This window comes from Taudactylus pleione, unplaced genomic scaffold (assembly GCF_031769625.1).
Source record: "Taudactylus pleione unplaced genomic scaffold, aTauple2 ptg001428l, whole genome shotgun sequence".
Classification (NCBI taxonomy): Eukaryota; Metazoa; Chordata; class Amphibia; order Anura; family Myobatrachidae; genus Taudactylus; species Taudactylus pleione.
Window position 1 is genome coordinate 421,967 of NW_028285827.1, and position 25,069 is coordinate 447,035.

The 25,069-nt window shown below is 45.9% G+C and overlaps 1 protein-coding gene across 1 annotated transcript in view; it reads left to right on the top strand.

Moving 5' to 3' along the window:
• Positions 1-806: 806 nt before the first annotated feature.
• Positions 807-25,069, top strand: part of LOC148442634 (sodium/potassium-transporting ATPase subunit gamma-like) — a 48,761-nt gene continuing 24,498 nt past the window's right edge. The window contains exon 1 of the mRNA XM_088463694.1: positions 807-1,434. Within this exon, the coding sequence (XP_088319820.1) occupies positions 1,404-1,434 (31 nt within the window). The 5' untranslated portion in view covers positions 807-1,403. The remainder of the gene's footprint in view (positions 1,435-25,069) is intronic.

Sequence of the window (25,069 nt, forward strand, 5' to 3'; positions counted from 1 at the left end):
GATAGGGTAAATGGGGACAGGTTATGTGAAGATATGAGGATAACGAGATGATGGGGATGATGTATAATAAATTAGAGGGGGTATGGGTGGTATATAGAGGTATATAGGGATGGGTGTATAATAGATTAGAGGGGGGAATGGGTGGTATATAGAGGTACACAGGGAGGGGTGTTTAACAGATTAGATGGGTTATGGGTGGTATATAGAGGTATATAGGAAGGGTTGTATAATAGATTCAAGGCGGTATGGGTGGTATATAGAGGTACACAGGGAGGGGTATATAATAGATTAGAGGGGGTATGGGTGGTATATAGAGGTACATAGGGAGGGGTGTATAATAGATTAGATGGGGTATGGGTGGTATATAGAGGTACACAGGGAGGGGTGTATAATACATTAGAGGGGGTATGGGTGGTATATAGAGGTACATGGGGAGGGGTGTATAATAGATTAGAGGGGGTATGGGTGGTATATAGAGGTACATAGGGAAGGGTGTGTAATGGGTTAGAGGGGGTATGGGTGGTATATAGAGGTATATAGTAAGAGGTGTATAATAGATTAGAGGGGGTATGGGTGGTATATAGAGGTACATAGGGAGGGGTGTATAAAACAGGACAGAGGTGGATGAGAATTACCCGCATCCCATCCGCACTCTCAGCACTTAAATCAGCTGTAACGAGCAGACCCCATCTCTCAGGTGCTAGGAGCCAATCACAGGTCTGTCAGTGTCTCAGGCTGCCTGTGATTGGCTGTGAGGGAGGGGCCCCTGGGGTGAGGGAGCCACCTTAGGCAGCTGTGAGGCTTCTTCTGCAGCTCTGTGTACATTACTCTCTCGTGCAACGTGTGCTGCAAGCTGCAGACTATCTCATCCATGCCCCCAGCACTCTTACTGCACTGAGACCCCTGCTCCCACTTACATTCATTGCACTGAGACCCCTGGCCGCATTTTACATTCATTACACTGAGACCCCTGCACACCTACTGCACTGAGACCCCTGGCTGCATCTTACACTCACTGCACTGAGACCCCTGCACACCTACTGCACTGAGACCCCTGGCTGCATCTTACATTCACTGTATTTAGACCCCTGCACACCTACTGCACTGAGACCCCTGGCTGCATCTTACATTCACTGCACTGAGACCCCTGCACACCTACTGCACTGAGACCCCTGCACACCTACTGCACTGAGACCCCTGGCCGCATCTTACACTCATTGCACTGAGACCCCTGCACACCTACTGCACTGATACCCTGGCCCCCAGCACCCGCATTGCACTGAGACCGCTGGCCCCCTGGTCACCCATGCACACACCACTGACAGAGCGCACCCTATAGACATCCTCACCTTGGCATCTGAACTCAGAACAATTACTCTCATCGGGACCGTCTGCTATACAGGATGGCAACCCCCACCGAAAGAAGCGGAACAGGTAGGCATAGGAGAGACTGAGATTTCATGGGCAACGTTTTGCTGGTTACAGAAGGGTTAATAACAACATTCAGAATCCATCTCTGGTGCCACTGCTGCAGCGCTGGAGGGGTTAATGCATCCTATAATCTCTCCGGGGTCTCAGTGTGCCCCGTGGTGCAGTCAGACTGCACCAAGAACCCACCATTCCCACTGCAGGTGCATTGCAGTGTCCCAGCTGGGAATCCTCCCCCACACCCAGCGCTGCAAGCAGAGCTGCATGGGACTAATACAGCGGTGCCTGCAGGGGTCAGAGAGGGGTATATAGGTGTCTATACTGCAGAGAGAGTGAGGGGTATATAGGTGTCTATACTGCAGAGAGAGTGAGGGAAATGTATAGTGTCTATACTGCAGAGAGAGTGAGGGGAAATGTATAGTGTCTATACTGCAGAGAGAGTGAGGTGATATGTATAGGTGTCTATACTGCAGAGAGAGTGAGGGGAAATGTATAGTGTCTATACTGCAGAGAGAGTGAGGTGATATGTATAGGTGTCTATACTGCAGAGAGAGTGAGGGAAATGTATAGTGTCTATACTGCAGAGAGAGTGAGGTGATATGTATAGGTGGATATACTGCAGAGAGAGTGAGGGAAATGTATAGTGTCTATACTGCAGAGAGAGTGAGGGAAATGTATAGTGTCTATACTGCAGAGAGAGTGAGGGAAATGTATAGTGTCTATACTGCAGAGAGAGTGAGGGGAAATGTATAGTGTCTATACTGCAGAGAGAGTGAGGGGAAATGTATAGTGTCTATACTGCAGAGAAAGTGAGGGAAATGTATAGGTGTCTATACTGCAGAGAGAGAGAGGGGAAATGTATAGTGTCTATACTGCAGAGAGAGTGAGGGGAAATGTATAGTGTCTATACTGCAGAGAGAGTGAGGTGATATGTATAGGTGTCTATACTGCAGAGAGAGAGAGGGGAAATGTATAGTGTCTATACTGCAGAGAGAGTGAGGGGAAATGTATAGGTGTCTATACTGCAGAGAGAGAGAGGGGAAATGTATAGTGTCTATACTGCAGAGAGAGTGAGGGGAAATGTATAGTGTCTATACTGCAGAGAGAGTAAGGTGATATGTATAGGTGTCTATACTGCAGAGAGAGTGAGGGAAATGTATAGTGTCTATACTGCAGAGAGAGTGAGGTGATATGTATAGGTGTCTATACTGCAGAGAGAGTGAGGGAAATGTATAGTGTCTATACTGCAGAGAGAGTGAGGTGATATGTATAGGTGTCTATACTGCAGAGAGAGTGAGGGGAAATGTATAGTGTATATACTGCAGAGAGAGTGAGGGGAAATGTATAGTGTCTATACTGCAGAGAGAGTGAGGGGAAATGTATAGTGTCTATACTGCAGAGAGAGTGAGGTGATATGTATAGGTGTCTATACTGCAGAGAGAGTGAGGGAAATGTATAGTGTCTATACTGCAGAGAGAGTGAGGGAAATGTATAGTGTCTTTACTGCAGACAGAGTGAGGGGAAATGTATAGTGCATATACTGCAGAGAGAGTAAGAGGAAATGTATAGGTGACCGTGTCTATACTGCAGAGAGAGTGAGGTGAAATGTATAGTGTATATACTCCAGAGAGAGGAAGGGGTTTTATAGATGTATATACAGTACTACGAGTGAGGGGAAATGTATAGGTGCTTATACAGCAGAGAGAGTGAGGGGAAATGAATAGTGTCTATACTGTACTGAGAGTAAGGGGAAATGTATAGTGTTAATACTGCAGAGAGAGTAATTGGAAATGTATAGGTGTCTATACTGCAGAGAGAGTGAGGGGGTATGTATAGTGTCTATACTGTACTGAGAGTAAGGGGAAATGTATAGGTGTCTATACTGCAGAGAGAGTGAGGGGAAATATATAGGTGTATATACAGCAGAGAGAGGGAGTGGTAATATATTGTCTATACTGTACTGAGAGAAAGGAGAAATGTATAGGTGCATATACAGCAGAGAGAGTGAGGGGGTATGTATAGTGTCTATACTGTACTGAGAGTAAGGAGAAATGTATAGGTGTCTATACTGCAGAGAGAGTGAGGGGAAATATATTGTCTATACTGTACTAAGAGTAAGGGGAAATATATAGGTGTCTATTCTGCAGAGTGAGGTTAAATGTATAGGTGCATATATAGCAGAGTGAGGGGAAATAAATAGGTGTCTCTAATACAGAGAGAGTAAGTGGTAAATGTATAGGTGTATATTCTGCAGAGAGGGGTAAATGTATAGGTGTATATACAGCAGAGAGAGGGGGAAATGTATAGGTGTATATACAGCAGAGAGAGGGGGAAATGTATAGGTGTATATACTACATAGTGAGGGAAATTTATAGGTGTATATATTGTTTAGTGAGTGAGGGAAATGTATAGGTGTATATACTGTAGAGTGAGTCATGTAAATGTATAGGTTTATATATTGTAGTGTGAGTGAGGGAAATGTATAGTTGTATATACTGCAGAGTGAGTAAAATGTATAGGTGTATATACTGAAGAGTGAGTGAGGGAAATGTATAGGTGCTTTGTTAGTGATGGGAAATGAATAGGTGTATATACTGCAAAGTGAGAGAGTTAAATGTATAGGTGTTTATACATCTTAGTCAGCAAGGGAATGTATCGGTTTATATATTGCTTAGTGAGTGAGGGGAAATGTGTAATTGTGTATGTACTGTAGTAAGAGTGACGGGAAATGTATAGGTGTCTATACTGCAGAGAGAGTGAGGGGAAATGTATAGGTGTATATACTGTACTAAGAGTGAGGAGAAATGTATAGTGTATATACTGCAAAGAGAGTGAGGGGAAATGTATAGTGTATATACTGCAGAGAGAGTGAGGGGAAATGTATAGGTGTCTATACTGCAGAGAGAGTGAGGGGAAATGTATAGTGTATATACTGCAGAGAGAGTAAGAGGAAATGTATAGGTGTATATACTGCAGAGAGAGTGAGTGGAAATGTGTAGGTGTATATACTGCAGAGAGAGTAAGGGGAAATGTTTAGGTGTCTATACTGCAGAGAGAGTGAGGGTAAATGTATAGGTGTCTATACTGCAGAGAGAGTGAGGGGAAATGTATAGTGTATATACTGCAGAGAGAGTAAGAGGAAATGTATAGGTGTATATACTGCAGAGAGTGTGAGGGGAAATGAATAGGTGTATATACTGTACTAAGAGTGAGGGGAAATGTATAGGTGTATATACTGGACTAAGAGTGAGGGGAAATGTATAGGTGTATATACTGTACTAAGAGTGAGGGGAAATGTATAGGTGTATATACTGCAGAGAGTGTGAGGGGAAATGTATAGGTGTATATACTGTACTAAGAGTGAGGGGAAATGTATAGTGTCTATACTGCAGAGAGTGTGAGGGGAAATGTATAGGTGTATATACTGTACTAAGAGTGAGGGGAAATGTAGAGTATATATACTGCAGAGAGTGTGAGGGGAAATGTATAGGTGTATATACTGTACTAAGAGTGAGGGGAAATGTATAGTATATATACTGCAGAGTGAGTGAGGGGAAATGTATAGTGTCTATACTGTACTAAGAGTTGGGGAAATGAATAGGTGTATATACTGGACTAAGATTGATGGGAAATGTATAGGTGTATATACTGTACAAAGAGTGAGGGGAAATGTATAGTGTATATACTGCAGAGAGAGTGAGGTGAAATGTATAGTGTCTATACTGTACTAAGAGTAAGGGGAAATGTATAGTGTCTATACTGTACTAAGAGTGAGGGGAATTGTATAGGTGTGTATATACTGGACTAAGAGTGAGGTGAAATGTATAGGTGTATATACTGGACTAAGAGTGAGGGGAAATGTATAGTGTCTATACTGTACTAAGAGTGAGGGGAATTGTATAGGTGTATATACTGGACTAAGAGTGAGGGGAAATGAATAGGTGTGTATATACTGGACTAAGAGTGAGGTGAAATGTATAGGTGTATATACTGGACTAAGAGTGAGGGGAAATGTATAGGTGTATATACTGTACTAAGAGTGAGGGGAAATGTATAGTATATATACTGCAGAGAGAGTGAGGTGAAATGTATAGTGTCTATACTGTACTAAGAGTAAGGGGAAATATATAGTGTCTATACTGTACTAAGAGTAAGGGGAATTGTATAGTGTCTATACTGCAGAGAGTGTGAGGGGAAATGTATAGTGTCTATACTCCAGAGAGAGGAAAGGGGGGGGTTTATAGATGTATATACAGTACTACGAGTGAGGGGAAATGTATAGTGTCTATACTGCAGACAGAGGGAGGAAAATGTATAGTGTCTATACTGTACTAAGAGTAAGGGGAAATGTATAGTGTCTATACTGCAGAGAGTGTGAGGGGAAATGTATAGTGTCTATACTCCAGAGAGAGGAAAGGGGGGGGTTTATAGATGTATATACAGTACTACGAGTGAGGGGAAATGTATAGTGTCTATACTGCAGACAGAGGGAGGAAAATGTATAGTGTCTATACTGTACTAAGAGTAAGGGAAATGTATAGTGTCTATACTGCAGAGAGTGTGAGGGGAAATGTATAGTGTCTTTACTGGACTAAGATTGATGGGAAATGTATAGTGTCTATACTGCAGAGAGAGTGAGGGGAAATGTATAGGTGTATATACTGCAGAGAGAGTAAGAGGAAATGTATAGGTGTATATACTGCAGAGAGAGTGAGGGGAAATGTATAGGTGTATTTACAGTACTAAGGGCCTAATTCAGAGCCACTCGTAAGCGGCAGCTCGTTCGCTCCGAGCGATGTTTGCCCAACTGCGCATGCGTACGGATCGTTATACGCATGCGCGAACGAGTCAGTGCGGCCGAAATTCATGTGCTCGCAAAATAGCGAATGCCTGCTAATTTGAGTGACAGAATGAGGCGTATGCCGGTGGTAACAGGGGAAGGTGCTTGAAAACGGGGAGTGGAAATCCGATCGCAGGCGTGCTTAAAGGTCAAAACGGGCGTTTTATGGGTGTGCATAATTAAAACAGCAGCGTCACTGACCACGACACTGGGTTATTTTATAGCCAAAACTGCTCGCAAAATTGTGGTAGCAAAAACCAACCACAAGAATAGCGAGCAGTTCATACCCTGGTCGATGTACTCGATTAATCTAGTAAATAGCGGACATGACGTAGGATGCGAGCGGCCAGGGGGCGTAGTTTCCAAAAAAACGACCGCAAGTTTTGTTCGCTCGTTCAGACTTAGAGGCGTGCACAGACCGCAAACAGCGAACGGTTCGTTTGAATAGCCACCCCTATTTTCTGGACGAGCGAGCGCTAAATGCGTCTTGCTCTGAATCAGGCCCTAAGAGTGAGGGGAAATGTATAGTGTATATACTGCAGAGAGAGGAAGGAAAATGTATATTGTCTATACTGTACTAAGAGTAAGGGGAAATGTATAGGTGTGTATACTGTACTAAGAGTAAGGAGAAATGTGTAGGTGTCTATACTGCAGAGAGTGAGGGGAAATGTATAGGTGTATATACTGTACTGAGAGTAAGGAGAAATGTATAGTGTCTATACTGTACTGAGAGTAAGGAGAAATGTATAGGTGTATATACTGCAGAGAGTGTGAGGGGAAATGTATAGGTGCATATACAGCAGAGAGAGTGAGAGGAAATGTATATTGTCTATACTGTACTGAGAGTAAGGAGAAATGTATAGGTCTATACTGCAGAGAGTGAGGGGAAATGTATAGGTGCATATACAGCAGAGAGAGTGAGGGGAAATGTATAGTGTCTATACTGTACTGAGAGTAAGGAGATATGTATAGGTGCCTATACCGCAGAGCGAGTGAGGGGAAATATATAGGTGTATATTATGCAGACAGATGGAGGGGTAATATATTGTCTATACTGTACTAAGAGTAAGGGATAATACATAGGTGTCTATACTGCAGAGTGAGGTTAAATGTATAGGTTTATATACAGCTGAGTGAGGGGAAATAAATTGGAGTCTCTAATACAGAGAGAGTAAGTGGTAAATGTATAGGTGTATATTCTGCAGAATGAGTGAGTGGGAAATGTATAGGTGTATATTCTGCAGAGAGAGGGGGAAATGTATAGGTGGATATTCTGCAGAGTGAGTGAGTGGGAAATGTATAGGTGTATATACTACATAGTGAGGGAAATGTATAGGTGTATATACTGTTTAGTGAGTGAGTAAAATGTATAGGTGCATTGTTAGTGATGGGAAATGAACAGGTGTATATACTGCAAAGTGAGAGGTAAATGTATAGGTGTTTATACATCTTAGTCAGCAAGGGAATGTATAGGTTTATATATTGCTTAGTAAGTAAGGGAATGTATAGTGTTTATACTGCAGAGTGAGAGATGGAAATGTATAGGTGTATATACTGCAGAGAGTGAGGGGAAATGTATAGGTGTATATACTGCAGAGAGTGAGGGGAATGTATGTGTATATTTACTGTAGAGCAGTGGTTCTCAAACTCGGTCCTCAGGACCACACACAGTTCACTTTTTGCAGGTCACCCAGCAGGTTCACAGGTGTATTCATTAGTCACTGACACATTTTAAAAGACCCACAGGTGCAGCTACTGTTTCACTAGTAATTATGTGAGGAGACCTGGAAAACATGCACTGTTTGGGGTCCTGTGGACCGAGTTTGAGAACCTGTGCTGTAGAGTGAGTGAGGGAGATGTATAGGTGTTTATACTACTTAGTAAGTGATGGAAATGTATAGGTATATATACTGTAGAGTGAGTGAGGGAAATGTATAGGTTTATATATTGTAGTGTGAGTGAGGGAAATGTATAGGTGTATATACTGAAGAGTGAGTGAGGGAAATGTATAGGTGTATATACTGCATAGTTAGAGAGGGAAATGTATATATAAGTGCGTACACTGCAGTGTGAGTGAGAGAAATGTATAGGTGTTTATACGACTAAGTGAAAGAGGGAAATGTAAAGGTGTATATTCTGCATTTTGAGTGATATAAATGTATAGGTGTATATACTGTAGAGTGAGAGAGGTAAATGTATAGGTGTTTATACATCTCCGAGTAAGGGAAATGTGTAGGTGTATATACTGCTTAGAAAATGAGGGAAATGTATAGGTGTATATATATATGTATATATGTAAATGCTGTAGAGTGAGTGAGAGAAATGTATTGGTGTATATACTGCATTTTAAGTTATGGGATATGTATGGGTGCATATAATATATAGTTAGTGATGGAAATGTATAGGTGTATATACTGCAGAGAGAGTGAGGGAAATGTATAGGTGTATATACTGCAGAGTGAGTGAGGGAAATGTATAGGTGTATATACTGCAGAGTGAGTGAGGGAAATGTATAGGTGTTTATAGTGCAGAATGAGTAATGGGATATATATAGGTGTATATACTGCAGATTTAGTCAACAGAATGTGTAGGTGTCTATAGTCCAGTTATACTGGTATGTACAGTATAAGTCATTCACCCATACACATACTTACAAAATACACTGCAATTTCTTATATAACAGTAAATTCCATGGGGCCTTTATTATCCAGACATCAGAGTGAAACGCGGATTCTTGGATAACATACAGGTTTCTGCGGAAGGCATGGCTGGTGTGTGACTTATAACAGATGAAAGTATTGGGAATATGAGTTTGCACTTTGTGTCCTAGATTCTCTGTAAAATCACATATTAAGGCTATTACAATTCTAAGTCATATACTTGTATCTATCTATCTATCTATCTATCTATCTATCTATCTATCTATCTATCTATCTATCTATCTATCTATCTATCTATCTATCTATCTATCTATCTCTCTTTCTCTCTCTCTATCTATCTATCTATCTATCTATCTATCTATCTATCTATCTATCTATCTATCTATCTATCTATCATATCTATCTCTCATATCTATCTATCTATCTATCTATCTATCTATCTATCTATCTATCTATCTATCTATCTATCTATCTATCTATCTCATATCTATCTATCTGCCTCTAAAAGCATTGTGCACCACTTATTTACTGCAAATTATACCCCTTTTACACAGCGCTTAAACCCGGGTTATTGCAGGGATAACCCGGGCAGCTCCCTGGTATAAAAGGGGAGAGGGTTGGATCGCCAGGTCGAGTGACCCGGCAATCCAACCCAGGTAACTAGCAGGGTATAACACGGGCGTAGTCCGTGAAACCCTGCTGTGAGAGCAGCGCACTCCGGGTCACGATGACCTGGAGTGCGCTGCTAGCCGGCCGATTGGTCCAAGCGACCACTTTCACACCGCAAAAGCCGGGTCTGTGCAGACCCGACTCCGGTGTGAGCGGCGCTGACTCGGAAATATCCCGAGTCAGCGCCGGCAAAATTCCGGGTCTGATCCGGATAGGAACTCTGTTCCAACTCCGGGTCAGACCCGGAATTTTGGTGGAAAAGGGGTATTAGAATAATAAACCCCAATTTACGATGGTTGCAGCACACACATTTTTGCACCATGTCAGTGATGGAGATTTTTGTGTGTTTCTGGTGTCTGTTCGGGTTAGAGAGAGCTATAGATTGCTCTTGAATGAAACACAGGGCTGTCCGAGCCTCCACTAGAACTCTACTGAAATATTATATCCTGAGATTAATTGATGAGTTCTCCAGAATTAAAACCTGCAATGTCCGCAGCCCCTGGCTCTGTTCTGTGCTGGTTTGGTAGCAGAATCAGGCTGTGCAGCTGTTTTTTTGTATTCAGCAGTAATGAGAGCATTAAAACAGGCCACTGACCTATAAAAATAATTACTTTAATGTTAAATAGCTGCATCACCTAATGAATTGGCCCCAGCTTCTCAATGGTTTCTCTCTACCCCTCTTGTCTGGTCAGTCACTATAAGCAACTGTTCTAGATTAATTGTCAATGCTCAGAAATACTGTATTTGTGAATGTAATCACTTAAATGATTAGAGAATTCCATATTTGATGGGCACTATATGCTGTGAGATCTATAGTAATAAGATGGCCCAATATTACAGCGTGCTATAATTCATTATCAGACATCTTAGTTCCCAATGGGGAGAGCTGGAAGGCTGTTCTCATCCACGGCGGGCAGTGGGGACATGTAACAGTTGAGTGGAGATTATGTTTCTCATAGTATTTAGGGACGGCTGAGGGTTTATGGATGAAACCAGTGACACGTTCATCTCAGCGTGCAGAGTTCCCTATTACATATTTGCAATTACTGGCTGGTGCCACATTGCAAGGTTGGTGGCTTTCATGCTTCTAAACCAGAAATCAAAGGTCTGTATCATATCTAATTGTGTCCTCCCATTTCCCCCTGTGCCGCATTCATTAGTGTACCCACCGTTCCACCTGTGCAACGTTCATTAGTGTACCCTCAGTACCCCTGTGCCACATTCATTAGTGTACCCTCAGTTCCATCTGTGCACGTTCATTAGTGTACCCTCAGGACCCCTGTGCCACGTTCATTAGTGTACCCTCAGTTCCATCTGTGCCACGTTCATTAGTGTACCCTTAGGACCCCTGTGCCACATTCATTAGTGTACCCTCAGTAACACTGTGCCATGTTCATTAGTGTAGCCTTAGTACCCCTGTGCCACGTTCATTAGTGTACCTTCAGTACCCCTGTGCCACGTTTGTTAGTGTACCCTCGATTCTCGTTATACTAAAATCATTAAGGTCCTATGAGTTCCACCTGTGCAACATTCATCAGTTTACCCTCAATTCCCCTTGTGTCACATTATTTAGAGTCCCCTCATTTCTCCCTGTGTGACAATTATTAGTGTCCCCTCAGTTCTCAGTGTGTCACATCATTAGTGTTTGAGGTCCCTGACTCTGGAAATCTTATCCTGTCATGGTTCATACAGTAGGTAAAATCTCAGGCCCTGAGTCAGTGAGTACAGTATCGCTATGGCCATCACAGCTCAGTAATCACACGCAGGTCTGCAGCGAAAATATGCTAATGAATGCTATGGTAATGCCGTCGCACTGCCAGCATAGAGACGCCCACTGCCTCCCACTACCCCATCTCACATCCGTAATACCTTCCACACCTCCATAAACATCGGTAACATCGAGTACCATCGGCCCCTCATGCACAATTACAGCAGCCCTGACCTTACCTATACCCCTTTTACACCAGAGCTAAAACCCAGGTTATTGCAGGGATAACCCGGGCAGCTCCTTGGTGTAAAAGCGGAGAGGGTTGGATTCCCGGGTGTAGTGACCCAGCAATCCAGCCCAGATAACTTGCAGGGTGTAACACGGGAGTAACCCGTGAAACCCTGCAGTGTAAACGGCGCGATCCGCGTCATGATGACCTGGAGCGCGCCGCATGCCAGCCAATTAGTTCGGCTTCAATGGTGCTTTGAGATGACGTCATCTCCAAGCATCCACTTCCATGCTGGAAAAGCCAGGTCAATGCAGACCCGGCTCCGGTGTGAACGGCGCCAACTTGGGAATATCCTGGGTCGGCACTGGAGAATTCCGGTGTAAAAGCGGTATTAGAAATTGCTAACCTCGTGGCACACAGTGAGTACACAAACTGTGTATGCCGTCGCACCGGCTAATTTACACACGCCCATGCAACGGCGTTCAAATGGACAGGCACGCCTGCGTTTCTCTGTCCGCCTCCACATCTCCACCCCCAAATGCTCACTGCATGTCCCTCACTCTGCGATGGCTCTGCATGGTCTGTTTGATCGCAGAGCCATCTCAGTGGTGCCTGGCCTTGGGCGTGCGCACTGCGATACATACACAGGACACAAAAACTGGGCAACTGTGAGTTGCAATCCTTAATGAATCAGGGCCTCAGGGCCTTATTCAGATCCGGACGCTATTTGCGGACGCTCGTTCTTAAAAAGGGGCTGGATATTTAAATTGAGCGCTCATTCTTTGCGGTGTGTTGACGCCTCTATGTCAGAGCGAGCGTCCGAAAAATGCCCTCGCTATTTTGTAAAGACGCCCCTTTGCCGTTTGCATCATACGTCATCACCGCTATTTATTAGATTCATCAGAAACATCGAAAGGCGTCTGAACTGCTCGCAGTGCTTGTGGTAGGATTTACTTCCCGCTATCACTGCGAGCAGTTCAGGCTAAAAGACAACCAAGTGACGTGGTCGATGACGCTCCTTTACTAATTATGCACTCCCATTAAATGCCGTTTTGACCGTTAGGCACGCCTGCGTTCGGATCTCCACTCCCCCGTTTTCATGCACCTTCCCCAGTTACCACCCACAAACGGTACATTCTGTCACTCAAATTAGCATCCCCTCGTTGTTTTACGAGTGCACAATTTCTGACTGCAATGACTGGTTTGCGCATGCGCATTGAGAACCATACGCATGCGCAGTTGTGCGAACATCGCTCAGAGCGAACGAGCGGCCGCTTATGAGCGGCTCTGAATCAGGCCCTCAGTCCACACCCTCTTTACCATATGCTAACTCTGGCCCTGATTCAGAGCCGGACGCTCTGACAGAGCGCTCGCTCTGAATCAGGGCCGGCCTTCTTGTTTTTTAGAGCGGCCTCCTGGCTGCTCACATAGCTGTGGGTGACCACCCACAGCTATAGCGAGCGGCCAGGAAAATGGTCACGATGGTCAAGACCATCGGGCTTGCGACGAGACCCTTGTGGTAGCGTCTCATTGCCGCAAGCCCCAGAGAGATTTCGGCTCACACAGAGCCGAAATCTCTCCCACTGACATCACGAGTGATGTCAGTGGGGCCGCCCCCAAATGGAGGCGTTCACATGGGAACGCCTCAGTTTGGGCAGCCACTCCCCCGGCCCGCCCACCAAAGGGGGCGTGCTGTCACTCAACATCGACAGCATGCCCCCCTTTGGTACAAGACCCGGAGCGACGGTTTGCCCGTCGCTATCCGGGTCTCGCGCATGCGCACGACGGAGCCGGCTCCGTCATGCGCACTGGGCTACCACTGACCCACTTGCGAGCGCACCTGAATCAGGCCCTCTGTTATATGTTACTTACCAGCAGCAGCTGAATTTTATCATTAGTATGGAAGCTAAAGAGGGAATACCAGGCAAATCCCCTGTGTGACATTTCTTACACATTGAATTCATAATACTATATGTTTGGATTTATGCATCAGCCACCGACCCCTGATGGCCAGGGACATAATTATCCAGCAGCTAATACTAGAAATCATGTTCCTGTAAATGTCTGTATGTAATTACTGCACATCGGCGAGTCTCATGTTTAGCATATTTGATGCATCTTTCAGAATCTCCATCACACAGGTCATATATATTGTATTAATTGTGGTTTATTGAAGGAGAGTATTTATGACACTTTGATGTTCAGTGTTCACGTTATGTTGGCAATGTGTATATACCTGTGTCCATAATTTGTGATGTGCATAGAAAGATAAATGTGTTCAAATGTAGGAAATTGTGATTTCAAAGATCTAGGTTAGGAAAATGATACAGGAAAATGCTTGGGACCAGGGGTATTTTGGATAATGGAATATTCCGTATTTTGGAATAATTGCATATCATAATGAGATATCTTGGGAATAGGACCCAAATATATCCAAATATATGTGTTATATATCCCTTATACACACAGCCTGCAGGTAATTTTATACAGTTTTTTTAATAATTTGTGCCGTAGACAAAGTTTGTGTACATTGAACCATCAAAAATCAAAGGTTTCATTATCTCAGTCATGCCAAAAAAAAATCCATATTTAGGAAGATTCCGTATTTCTGAATATTTGGATATGATAGACTCAACCTGTATTGCTGCTGAAGGCTTTATATTGGGGGTGATGTATATTTACCCCCTCACATGGTCACGTATAGCTAGGAGAACAAAGCAACGACCTTGGGAGGGTGGTCTGGGATTGTTAAGACCCTTTGCGGCTACAGCCCTCTGCAAGGATGTTGTTTCAATAACTTTTTTAAATAAATAGATCAACCATAGTCAACTAAAGTCATAAGGGAGCTTAGATAAGTCCTGAGTAAGAACTTACCTCTGCACTGTGGATGGATAAGGTCATATTGGAGCTTAGAGGAGACCTAAGTAAGAATTTACCTCTGCAATGTGGGTGGATAAGGTCATAAAGGAACTTAGATGAGTCCTGAGTAAGAACTGACCTCTGCAATGTGGGTGGATGTCATAAAGGAGTTTAGATGAGCCCTGAGTAAGAACTTACCTCTGCAATGTGGATGGATAAGGTCATAAAGGAGCTTAGATAAGTCCTGAGTAAGAACTTACCTCTGCATTGTGGATGGATAAGGTCATAAAGGAGCTTAGATAAGTCCTGAGTAAGAACTGACCTATGCAATGTAGATGGATAAGGTCATAAAGGAGCTTAGGTAAGTCCTGAGTAAGTACTGACCTCTGCAATGTGGATGGATAAGGTCATAAAGGAGCTTAGATAAGTCCTGAGTAAGAACTGACCTCTGCAATGTGGATGGATAAGGTCATATCGGAGCTTAGAGGAGACCTAAGTAAGAATTTACCTCTGCAATGTGGGTGGATAAGGTCATAAAGGAGCTTAGATGAGTCCTTACCTCTGCAATGTGGGTGGATAAGGTCATAAAAGAGCTTAGTTGAGTCCTTTCCTCTGCAATGTGGGTGGATAAGGTCATAAAGGAGTTTAGAGGAAACCTAAGTAAGAATTTACCTCTGCAATGTGGGTGGATAAGGTCATATTGGAGCTTAGGTGAGTCCTGAGTAAGAACTGACCTCTGCAATGTAGATGGATAAGGTCATATTGGAGCTTAGAGGAGACCTAAGTAAGAATTTACCTCTGCAATGTGGATTGATAAGGTCATAATGAAGTTTAGATGAGCCATGAGTAAGAACTGGCCTCTGCAATGTGGGTGGATAAGGTCATAAAGGAGTTTAGATGAGCCATGAGTAAGAACTGGCCTCTGCAATGTGGATGGATAAGGTCATAAAGGAGTTTAGATGAGCCATGAGTAAGAACTGACCTCTGCAATGTGGATGGATAAGGTCATAAAGGAGTTTAGATGAGCCATGAGTAACAACTGACCTCTGCAATGTGGATGGATAAGGTCATAAAGGAGTTTAGATGAGTCCTGAGTAAGAATTTACCTCTGCATGTGGATGGATAAGGTCATAAAGGAGTTTAGATGAGTCCTGAGTAAGAACTGACCTCTGCAACGTGGATGGATAAGGTCATAAAGGAGCTTAGATGAGTCCTGAGTAAGAATTTACCTCTGCAATGTGGATGGATACATTAATAAAGGAGTTTAGATGAGTCTTCGGCAGCTCTTACATGCTCTTTCCCCGCTGGCAGACTGCTAGCCACTTCCTCGTGCTGGCTTTTATATAAGCCAGCCGAGGGGGCGGGACAATGGCATCATTTGGCCATTTTTTTAATCGGCACCACTGTCAAACTCTGCAGAATTGCTGGCAAGGACTGGATCTTCCCGCCATGCCACCTATCTCCGCCGGGGCCCGCCGCCGCTAATGCCCACACCTCCGACGGGTACTGCCGATGCTAACGCCTGCACCTCAGCCAAGTTCCAGCCACATACCTACCCAGCGATGACAGCGGATCCATCACTGGATCTGCTGTCCAATCACATCTGCCTGACTGACAGGGCAGGCTTTCATGTGGGCTGAAAAAAGCCCTGTCAATGAGGCATATGTATAGGTGCCGCTTTCCCCTATATTTTCAATGGACTTTTACAGCCCAAAGAATGGCCCCACCCCCTGCTTCCCTATTACAATATCCATTTGATGACTGTCTGTGTCATACTGAAGATTTAAATATGATGTTGTGATCAAGGGGAATAATGAGGAATAATGGGTATTAACGAGGAATAAAGGGGAATAATGAGGAATAACGATGAATAATTAGGAATAATGGGGAATAATGGGGAATAATGAGGAATAATGGGTATTAACGAGGAATAACGGGGAATAATGAGGAATAACGATGAATAATTAGGAATAATGGGGAATAATGGGGAATAATGAGGAATAACGGGGAATAATGAGGAAAAACGAGGAATAATGAGGAATAACGGGGAATAACGATGAATAATGGGGAATAATGGGGAATAATGGGGAATAATGAGGTATAACAGAGAATAACGGGGAATAACTAAGAATAATGGGGTTTAATAAGGAAAAATGAGGAATAACTTGGAATAATGGGGTTTAATGAGGAATCACAGGGAATAATGAGGAATAACGGGGAATAACAAGGAATAATGAGGAATAACGAGGAATAATGAGGATTAATGAGGAATAGCAGAGAGTAATGGGGAATAACGGGTAATAACTTGGATTAATGAGGAATAAGAGAATAATGGGGAATAATGAGGAATAACGAGGAATAATGAGGAATAATGGGGATTAATGAGGAATAACGGGAATAATGAGGAATAACGAGGAATAACAGGGAATAACGAGGAATAACAGGGAATAATGAGGAATAACGGGGAATAACAAGGAATAATGAGGAATAATGGGCAATAATGAGGAATAACGAGGAATAATGAGGATTAATGAGGAAAAATGAAGAATAACGGGGAATATCGGGGAATAATGGGGATTAATGAGGAATAACGAGGAATAACAGGGAATAATGAGGAATAACAGGGAATAATGAGGTATAACGAGGAATAACAGGGAATAATGAGGAATAACAAGGAATAACAGGGAATAATGAGGAATACGGGGAATAATGAGGAATAATGGGCAATAATGAGGAATAACAGAGTAATGGGGAATAACGGGTAATAACTTGGATTAATGAGGAATAAGAGAATAATGGGGAATAATGAGGAATAATGAGGAATAACGAGGAAGAATGAGGAATAATGGGGATTAATGAGGAAAAATTAAGAATAACGGGGGAATAATGGGGATTAATGAGGAATAACGAGGAATAACAGGGAATAATGAGGAATAACGAGGAATAACAGGGAATAATGAGGAATAACGGGGAATAACAATGAATAATGAGGAATAATGAGGAATAATGGGCAATAATGAGGAATAATGAGGATTAATGAGGAATAACAGAGAGCAATGGGGAATAACGGGTAATAACTTGGATTAATGAGGAATAATGGGGAATAATGGGGAATAATGAGGAATAATGAGGAATAATGGGGATTAATGAAGAATAGCGGGGAATAATGGGGATTAATGAGGAATAACGAGGAATAACAGAGATTAATGAGGAATAACGAGGAATGACAGGGAATAATGAGGAATAACGAGGAATAACAGGGAATAATGAGGAATAACGGGGAATAACAAGGAATAATGAGGAATAATGGGCAATAATGAGGAATAACGAGGAAAAATGAGGATTAATGAGGAATAACAGAGAATAATGGGAATAACTTGGATTAATGAGGAATAAGAGAATAATGGGGAATAATGAGGAATAATGAGGAATAACGAGGAAGAATGAGGAATAATGGGGATTAATGAGGAAAAATTAAAGAATAACGGGGAATAATGGGGATTAATGAGGAATAATGAGGAATAACAGAGAATAACGGGGAATAACTAGGAATAATGAGGAATAACGGGGAATAACGAGGAATAACGGGGGATTAATGAGGAATAACAGGGAATAACTAGGAAAAATGGGGATTAATGAGGAATAACAGGGATTAATGAGGAATAACGGGAATAACGAGGAATAATGGGGATTAATGAGGAATAATGAGGAATAACGAGGTATAAATGGGGAATAATGAGGAAAAATTAGGAATAATGGGGAATAACGAGGAATAACGGGGATTAATGAGGAATAACAGAGAATAACGGGAATAACGAGGAATAATGGGTATTAACGAGAAATAACGGGTATTAACGAGGAATAACGGGGATTAATGAGGAATAACAGAGAATAACGGGGAATAACGAGGAATGATGGGTATTAACGAGAAATAACGGGTATTAACGAGGAATAACGGGGATTAATGAGGAATAACAGGGATTAATGAGGAATGAATAATGAGGAATAATGAGTACAGACAATGCAAGAAACCTGTCTATAGATTACTGGGACAGCAACATTGTTATTGGGCACTGACCACCCAACAGTTCCTCAGTTCTACATCATCACTGCACCTATCGGCAGAGATCGACTACTTTACAATAGGCAAACCTGTATCACACCATTAATATATGTCAGAGCTGCCTGAGCTGTATGCACATTCCTGTTATCCCCAGCAGCTGCTGCCCCCTGTGCTGGCACTCAGTGAGGTTGGCATGACCGTCACACAGACACACACGCACACACACACAATGACAACACACAGACACACACAAAGACAACACGCACACACACACACAGACACACACAACGACAACACAGACACACACGCACACAGACGCACACAATGACAACACAGACACACACACACAGACGCACACAGACACACACAATGACAACACAGACACACACACACACAGACACACACAATGACAACACAGACACACACACAGACGCACACACAGACGCACACACAGACGCACACAGACGCACGCACGCACCTGGAGCTGGTTTCTTATTCTAGTTAATGCTTTACCATTTTAAAATGTCGTGAGGCGATTCTTGTTTCAACCTGGCACTTGAATTATGTAAATATTAAGTGGTGAATAAGTCTGCTCTTTGCACCGGACGTGATCAATCGAATATATTACTTCAGGTCACATGAGGATAAACCATTTTTTCTATATGCACCACTGAAATTTAATGAAACCAGATAGGATCTGATAGACCTTCCAGGACCTGTTCTGTACTAGAAGAGCATAGTGCTTCCAGTGCTGGTAGACTTATGCCAGGTACACACTAGACGATACGTCGTCCACATCGGCGAGTGTGTACCCGCTATGTCGCTGACGATGCACGCTCATGCACATCGGCAGCGACTGCGCCCGACAGGGCTGCATGCAGGTCTGACAGGCGATATCGTCAGCGGGAGCCATGCTGGCCAATGCAGCATGGCCCCCGCTCTCGCGCCATCGCTCCCGGCATCGGCAAGTGTGTAATCCCTTGCCAGACAGTTCCTCAGTTCATCCTCAGGTCAGGATCACAGCTCTTGATGTGGTGTGAAGATACTGTCCACTCTTATCTAGCCTTTAGAGAGATAAAGTACCAACCAATCAGCTCCTAACTGTCATGTTACAGGCTGTGCTCGAAAATTTACAATTAGAAGCTGATTGGTACTTTATCTCTCTCCAAGGCATGGATGCAGACTTCTAGGCACCTCTGCAGTCGGGTGCATGATAGATCCGCAAAACTAACTTGTAATCCAATCTGCATCAGCCCCGATGTGATTGCACTTAGATTAGAATTCTATGTAAATGACATATGTGCGGTGAGTACGCAGTAAGTGATTCGCACAAGTACTAGAGCGGACGTCTTATTATACAGCTGATGAAAGTGGAGACTATACAGTATGTCTGTTACATTTCAGTGCAGATACAGATTCAGAAAGTGTCTGTCTCCCTAATGACGGCTGATTGGCGGATCGTGTCCCATGGGGCAGTGCCTGGAAGTGTGCGGGTAATGGGCGACTTTCCTCCGGCTCTTGTCAGCAGCGGTGAAATGTGATTGTGCTGAGTCGGCGAGTGAGGGAAGCTCCATAGGATGCAGGGAGGATTCTCTACTGACCTCTCCTCATATCTCCAGAGAAGCATCTCCATTCCCACCCGCCGCTCTCGCTGTACCCCTCCTCATTTCTCTCCATGGCTTATTCCTAGTCTCGGTCTCGCTGTACCCCTCCTCATTTCTCTCCATGGCTTATTCCTAGTCTCGGTCTCGCTGTACCCCTCCTCATTTCTCTCCATGGCTTATTCCTAGTCTCGGTCTCGCTGTACCCCTCCTCACTTCTCTCCATGGCTTATTCCTAGTCTCGGTCTCGCTGTACCCCTCCTCACTTCTCTCCATGGCTTATTCATAGTCTGCAACTCCAATGACATTATAAAGGAATAATATCTATATAATACACCAGTGCTGACAATAAATGAAAATCTCTTCTGTGATAAATATCTCTATAGCAATTTAGTTCTGATCTCATCACTTTATTGTTCATTAGGAAAAGTTGTGTCTAATAAGGACTAATGGGCAGATTCTGAGGGGCAATAAGAGCCAGTAACTGTGCAGCGCTGCAGGGAGGGATGTAACATGCAGGGAGAGCCAGTAACCGTGCAGCGCTGCAGAGAGGGATGTAACATGCAGGGAGAGCCAGTAACTGTGCAGCGCTGCAGGGAGGGATGTAACATGCAGGGAGAGCCAGTAACTGTGCAGCGCTGCAGGGAGGGATGTAACATGCAGGGAGAGCCAGTAACCGTGCAGCGCTGCAGAGAGGGATGTAACATGCAGGGAGAGCCAGTAACCGTGCAGTGCTGCAGAGACGGATGTAACATGCAGGGAGAGCCAGTAACCGTGCAGCGCTGCAGGGAGGGATTTAACATGCAGGGAGAGCCAGTAACTGCAGTGCTGCAGAGAGGGATGTAACATGCAGGGAGAGCCAGTAACTGTGCAGCGCTGCAGGGAGGCAAATAACATGCAGGAAGAGCCAGTAACCGTGCAGCGCTGCAGGGAGGGGAGTAACATGCAGGGAGAGCCAGTAACTGTGCAGCGCTGCAGGGTGGGATGTAACATGCAGGGAGAGCCAGTAACTGTGCAGCGCTGCAGGGAGGGATGTAACATGCAGGGAGAGCCAGTAACTGTGCAGCGCTGCAGGGAGGGAAGTAACATGCAGGGAGAGCCAGTAACCGTGCAGCGCTGCAGGGAGGGATGTAACATGCAGGGAGAGCCAGTAACCGTGCAGTGCTGCAGAGAGGGATGTAACATGCAGGGAGAGCCAGTAACCGTGCAGCGCTGCAGGGAGGGATGTAACATGCAGGGAGAGCCAGTAACTGTGCAGCGCTGCAGGGAGGCAAATAACATGCAGGGAGAGCCAATAACCGTGCAGCGCTGCAGGGAGGGGAGTAACATGCAGGGAGAGCCAGTAACTGTGCAGCGCTGCAGGGTGGGATGTAACATGCAGGGAGAGCCAGTAACTGTGCAGCGCTGCAGGGAGGGATTTAACATGCAGGGAGAGCCAGTAACTGCAGTGCTGCAGGGAGGGATTTAACATGCAGGGAGAGCCAGTAACTGCAGTGCTGCAGAGAGGGATGTAACATGCAGGGAGAGCCAGTAACTGTGCAGCGCTGCAGGGAGGCAAATAACATGCAGGAAGAGCCAGTAACCGTGCAGCGCTGCAGGGAGGGGAGTAACATGCAGGGAGAGCCAGTAACTGTGCAGCGCTGCAGGGTGGGATGTAACATGCAGGGAGAGCCAGTAACTGTGCAGCGCTGCAGGGAGGGATGTAACATGCAGGGAGAGCCAGTAACTGTGCAGCGCTGCAGGGAGGGAAGTAACATGCAGGGAGAGCCAGTAACCGTGCAGCGCTGCAGGGAGGGATGTAACATGCAGGGAGAGCCAGTAACCGTGCAGTGCTGCAGAGAGGGATGTAACATGCAGGGAGAGCCAGTAACCGTGCAGCGCTGCAGGGAGGGATGTAACATGCAGGGAGAGCCAGTAACTGTGCAGCGCTGCAGGGAGGCAAATAACATGCAGGGAGAGCCAATAACCGTGCAGCGCTGCAGGGAGGGGAGTAACATGCAGGGAGAGCCAGTAACTGTGCAGCGCTGCAGGGTGGGATGTAACATGCAGGGAGAGCCAGTAACTGTGCAGCGCTGCAGGGAGGGATGTAACATGCAGGGAGAACCAGTAACTGTGCAGCGCTGCAGGGAGGGATGTAAAATGCAGGGAGAGCCAGTAACCGTGCAGCGCTGCAGGGAGGGATTTAACATGCAGGGAGAGCCAGTAACTGTGCAGCGCTGCAGAGAGGGATGTAACATGCAGGGAGAGCCAGTAACCGTGCAGTGCTGCAGAGAGGGATGTAACATGCAGGGAGAGCCAGTAACCGTGCAGCGCTGCAGGGAGGGATTTAACATGCAGGGAGAGCCAGTAACTGCAGTGCTGCAGAGAGGGATGTAACATGCAGGGAGAGCCAGTAACCGTGCAGTGCTGTAGAGAGGGATGTAACATGCAGGGAGAGCCAGTAACCGTGCAGCGCTGCAGGGAGGGATTTAACATGCAGGGAGAGCCAGTAACTGCAGTGCTGCAGAGAGGGATGTAACATGCAGGGAGAGCCAGTAACTGTGCAGCGCTGCAGGGAGGCAAATAACATGCAGGGAGAGCCAGTAACCGTGCATCGCTGCAGGGAGGGGAGTAACATGCAGGGAGAGCCAGTAACTGTGCAGCGCTGCAGGGTGGGATGTAACATGCAGGGAGAGCCAGTAACTGTGCAGGGCTGCAGGGAGGCAAGTAACATGCAGGGAGAGCCAGTAACCATGCAGTACTGCAGAGAGGGATGTAACATGCAGGGAGAGCCAGTAACTGTGCAGCGCTACAGGGAGGGATGTAACGTGCAGGGAGAGCCAGTAACTGTGCAGCACTGGAGGGAGGGATGTAACATGCAGGGAGAGCCAGTAACTGTGCAGCGCTGCAGGGAGGGGAGTAACATGCAGGGAGAGCCAGTAACCGTGCAGCGCTGCAGGGTTGGATGTAACATGCAGGGAGAGCCAGTAACTGTGCAGCGCTGCAGAGAGGGATGTAACATGCAGAGAGAGCCAGTAACCGTGCAGCGCTGCGGGGAGGGAAGTAACATGCAGGGAGAGCCAGTAACTGTGCAGTAGTGCAGAGAGGGATGTAACATACAGGGAGAGCCAGTAACTGTGCAGCCTTGCAGGGAGGCATGTAACATGCAGGGAGAACCAGTAACTGTGCAGCGCTGCAGGGAGGGATGTAACATGCAGGGAGAGCCAGTAACCGTGAAGCGCTGCAGGGAGGGATGTAACATGCAGGGAGAGCCAGTAACTGTGCAGTACTGCAGAGAGGGATGTAACATGCAGGGAGAGCCAGTAACCGTGCAGCGCTGCAGGGTGGGATGTAACATGCAGGGAGAGCCAGTAACTGTGCAGCGCTGCAGGGTGGGATGTAACATGCAGGGAGAGCCAGTAACTGTGCAGTGCTGCAGGGAGAGCCAGTAACCGTGCAGCACTGCAGAGAGGGATGTAACATGCAGGGAGAGCCAGTAACCGTGCAGCGCTGCAGGGTGGGATGTAACATGCAGGGAGAGCCAGTAACTGTGCAGCGCTGCAGGGTGGGATGTAACATGCAGGGAGAGCCAGTAACTGTGCAGCGCTGCAGGGTGGGATGTAACATGCAGGGAGAGCCAGTAACTGTGCAGCACTGCAGGGAGGGGAGTAACATGCAGGGAGAGCCAGTAACCGTGCAGCGCTGCAGGTTGGGATGTAACATGCAGGGAGAGCCAGTAACTGTGAAGCGCTGCAGGGAGGGATGTAACATGCAGGGAGAGCCAGTAACTGTGCAGCGCTGCAGAGAGGGATGTAACATGCAGAGATAGCCAGTAACTGTGCAGCGCTGCAGGGAGGGATGTAACATGCAGGGAGAGCCAGTAACTGTGCAGCACTGCAGGGAGGGGAGTAACATGCAGGGAGAGCCAGTAACCGTGCAGCGCTGCAGGGAGGGATGTAACATGCAGGGAGAGCCAGTAACTGTGCAGTGCTGCAGGGAGAGCCAGTAACTGTGCAGCGCTGCAGAGAGGGATGTAACATGCAGAGAGAGCCAGTAACTGTGCAGCGCTGCAGGGAGGGATGTAACATGCAGGGAGAGCCAGTAACTGTGCAGCGCTGCAGGGAGGGATTTAACATGCAGAGCGAGCCAGTAACAGTGCAGCACTGCAGGGAGGGATGTAACATGCAGGGAGAGCCAGTAACTGTGCAGCGCTGCAGGGAGGGATGTAACATGCAGAGCGAGCCAGTAACTGTGCAGCGCTGCAGGGAGGGATGTAACATGCATGGAGAGCCAGTAACTGTGCAGCACTGCAGGGAGGGATGTAACATGCAGGGAGAGCCAGTAACTGTGCAGCGCTGCAGGGTGGGATGAAACATGCAGGGAGAGCCAGTATCCGTGCTGCGCTGCAGGGAGGGATGTAACATGCAGGGAGAGCCAGTAACTGTGCTGCACTGCAGGGTGGGATGTAACATGCAGGGAGAGCCAGTAACCGTGCAGCGCTGCAGGGAGGAATGCAACATGCAGGGAGAGCCAGTAACCGTGCAGCGCTGCAGGGAGGGAAGTAACATGCAGGGAGAGCCAGTAACTGTGCAGCGCTGCAGGGTGGGATGTAACATGCAGGGAGAGCCAGTAACTGTGCAGTGCTGCAGAGAGGGATGTAACATGCAGAGAGAGCCAGTAACCGTGCAGCGCTGCAGGGAGGGATGTAACATGCAGGGAGAGCCAGTAACTGTGCAGTGCTGCAGAGAGGGATGTAACATGCAGGGAGAGCCAGTAACTGTGCAGCACTGCAGGGAGGGATGTAACATGCAGGGAGAGCCAGTAACTGTGCTGCGCTGCAGGGAGGGGAGTAACATGCAGGGAGAGCCAGTAACCGTGCAGCGCTGCAGGGAGGGATGTAACATGCAGGGAGAGCCAGTAACTGTGCAGCGCTGCAGGGTGGGATGTAACATGCAGAGAGAGCCAGCAACTGTGCAGCGCTGCAGGGAGGGATGTAACATGCAGGGAGAGCCAGTAACTGTGCAGCGCTGCAG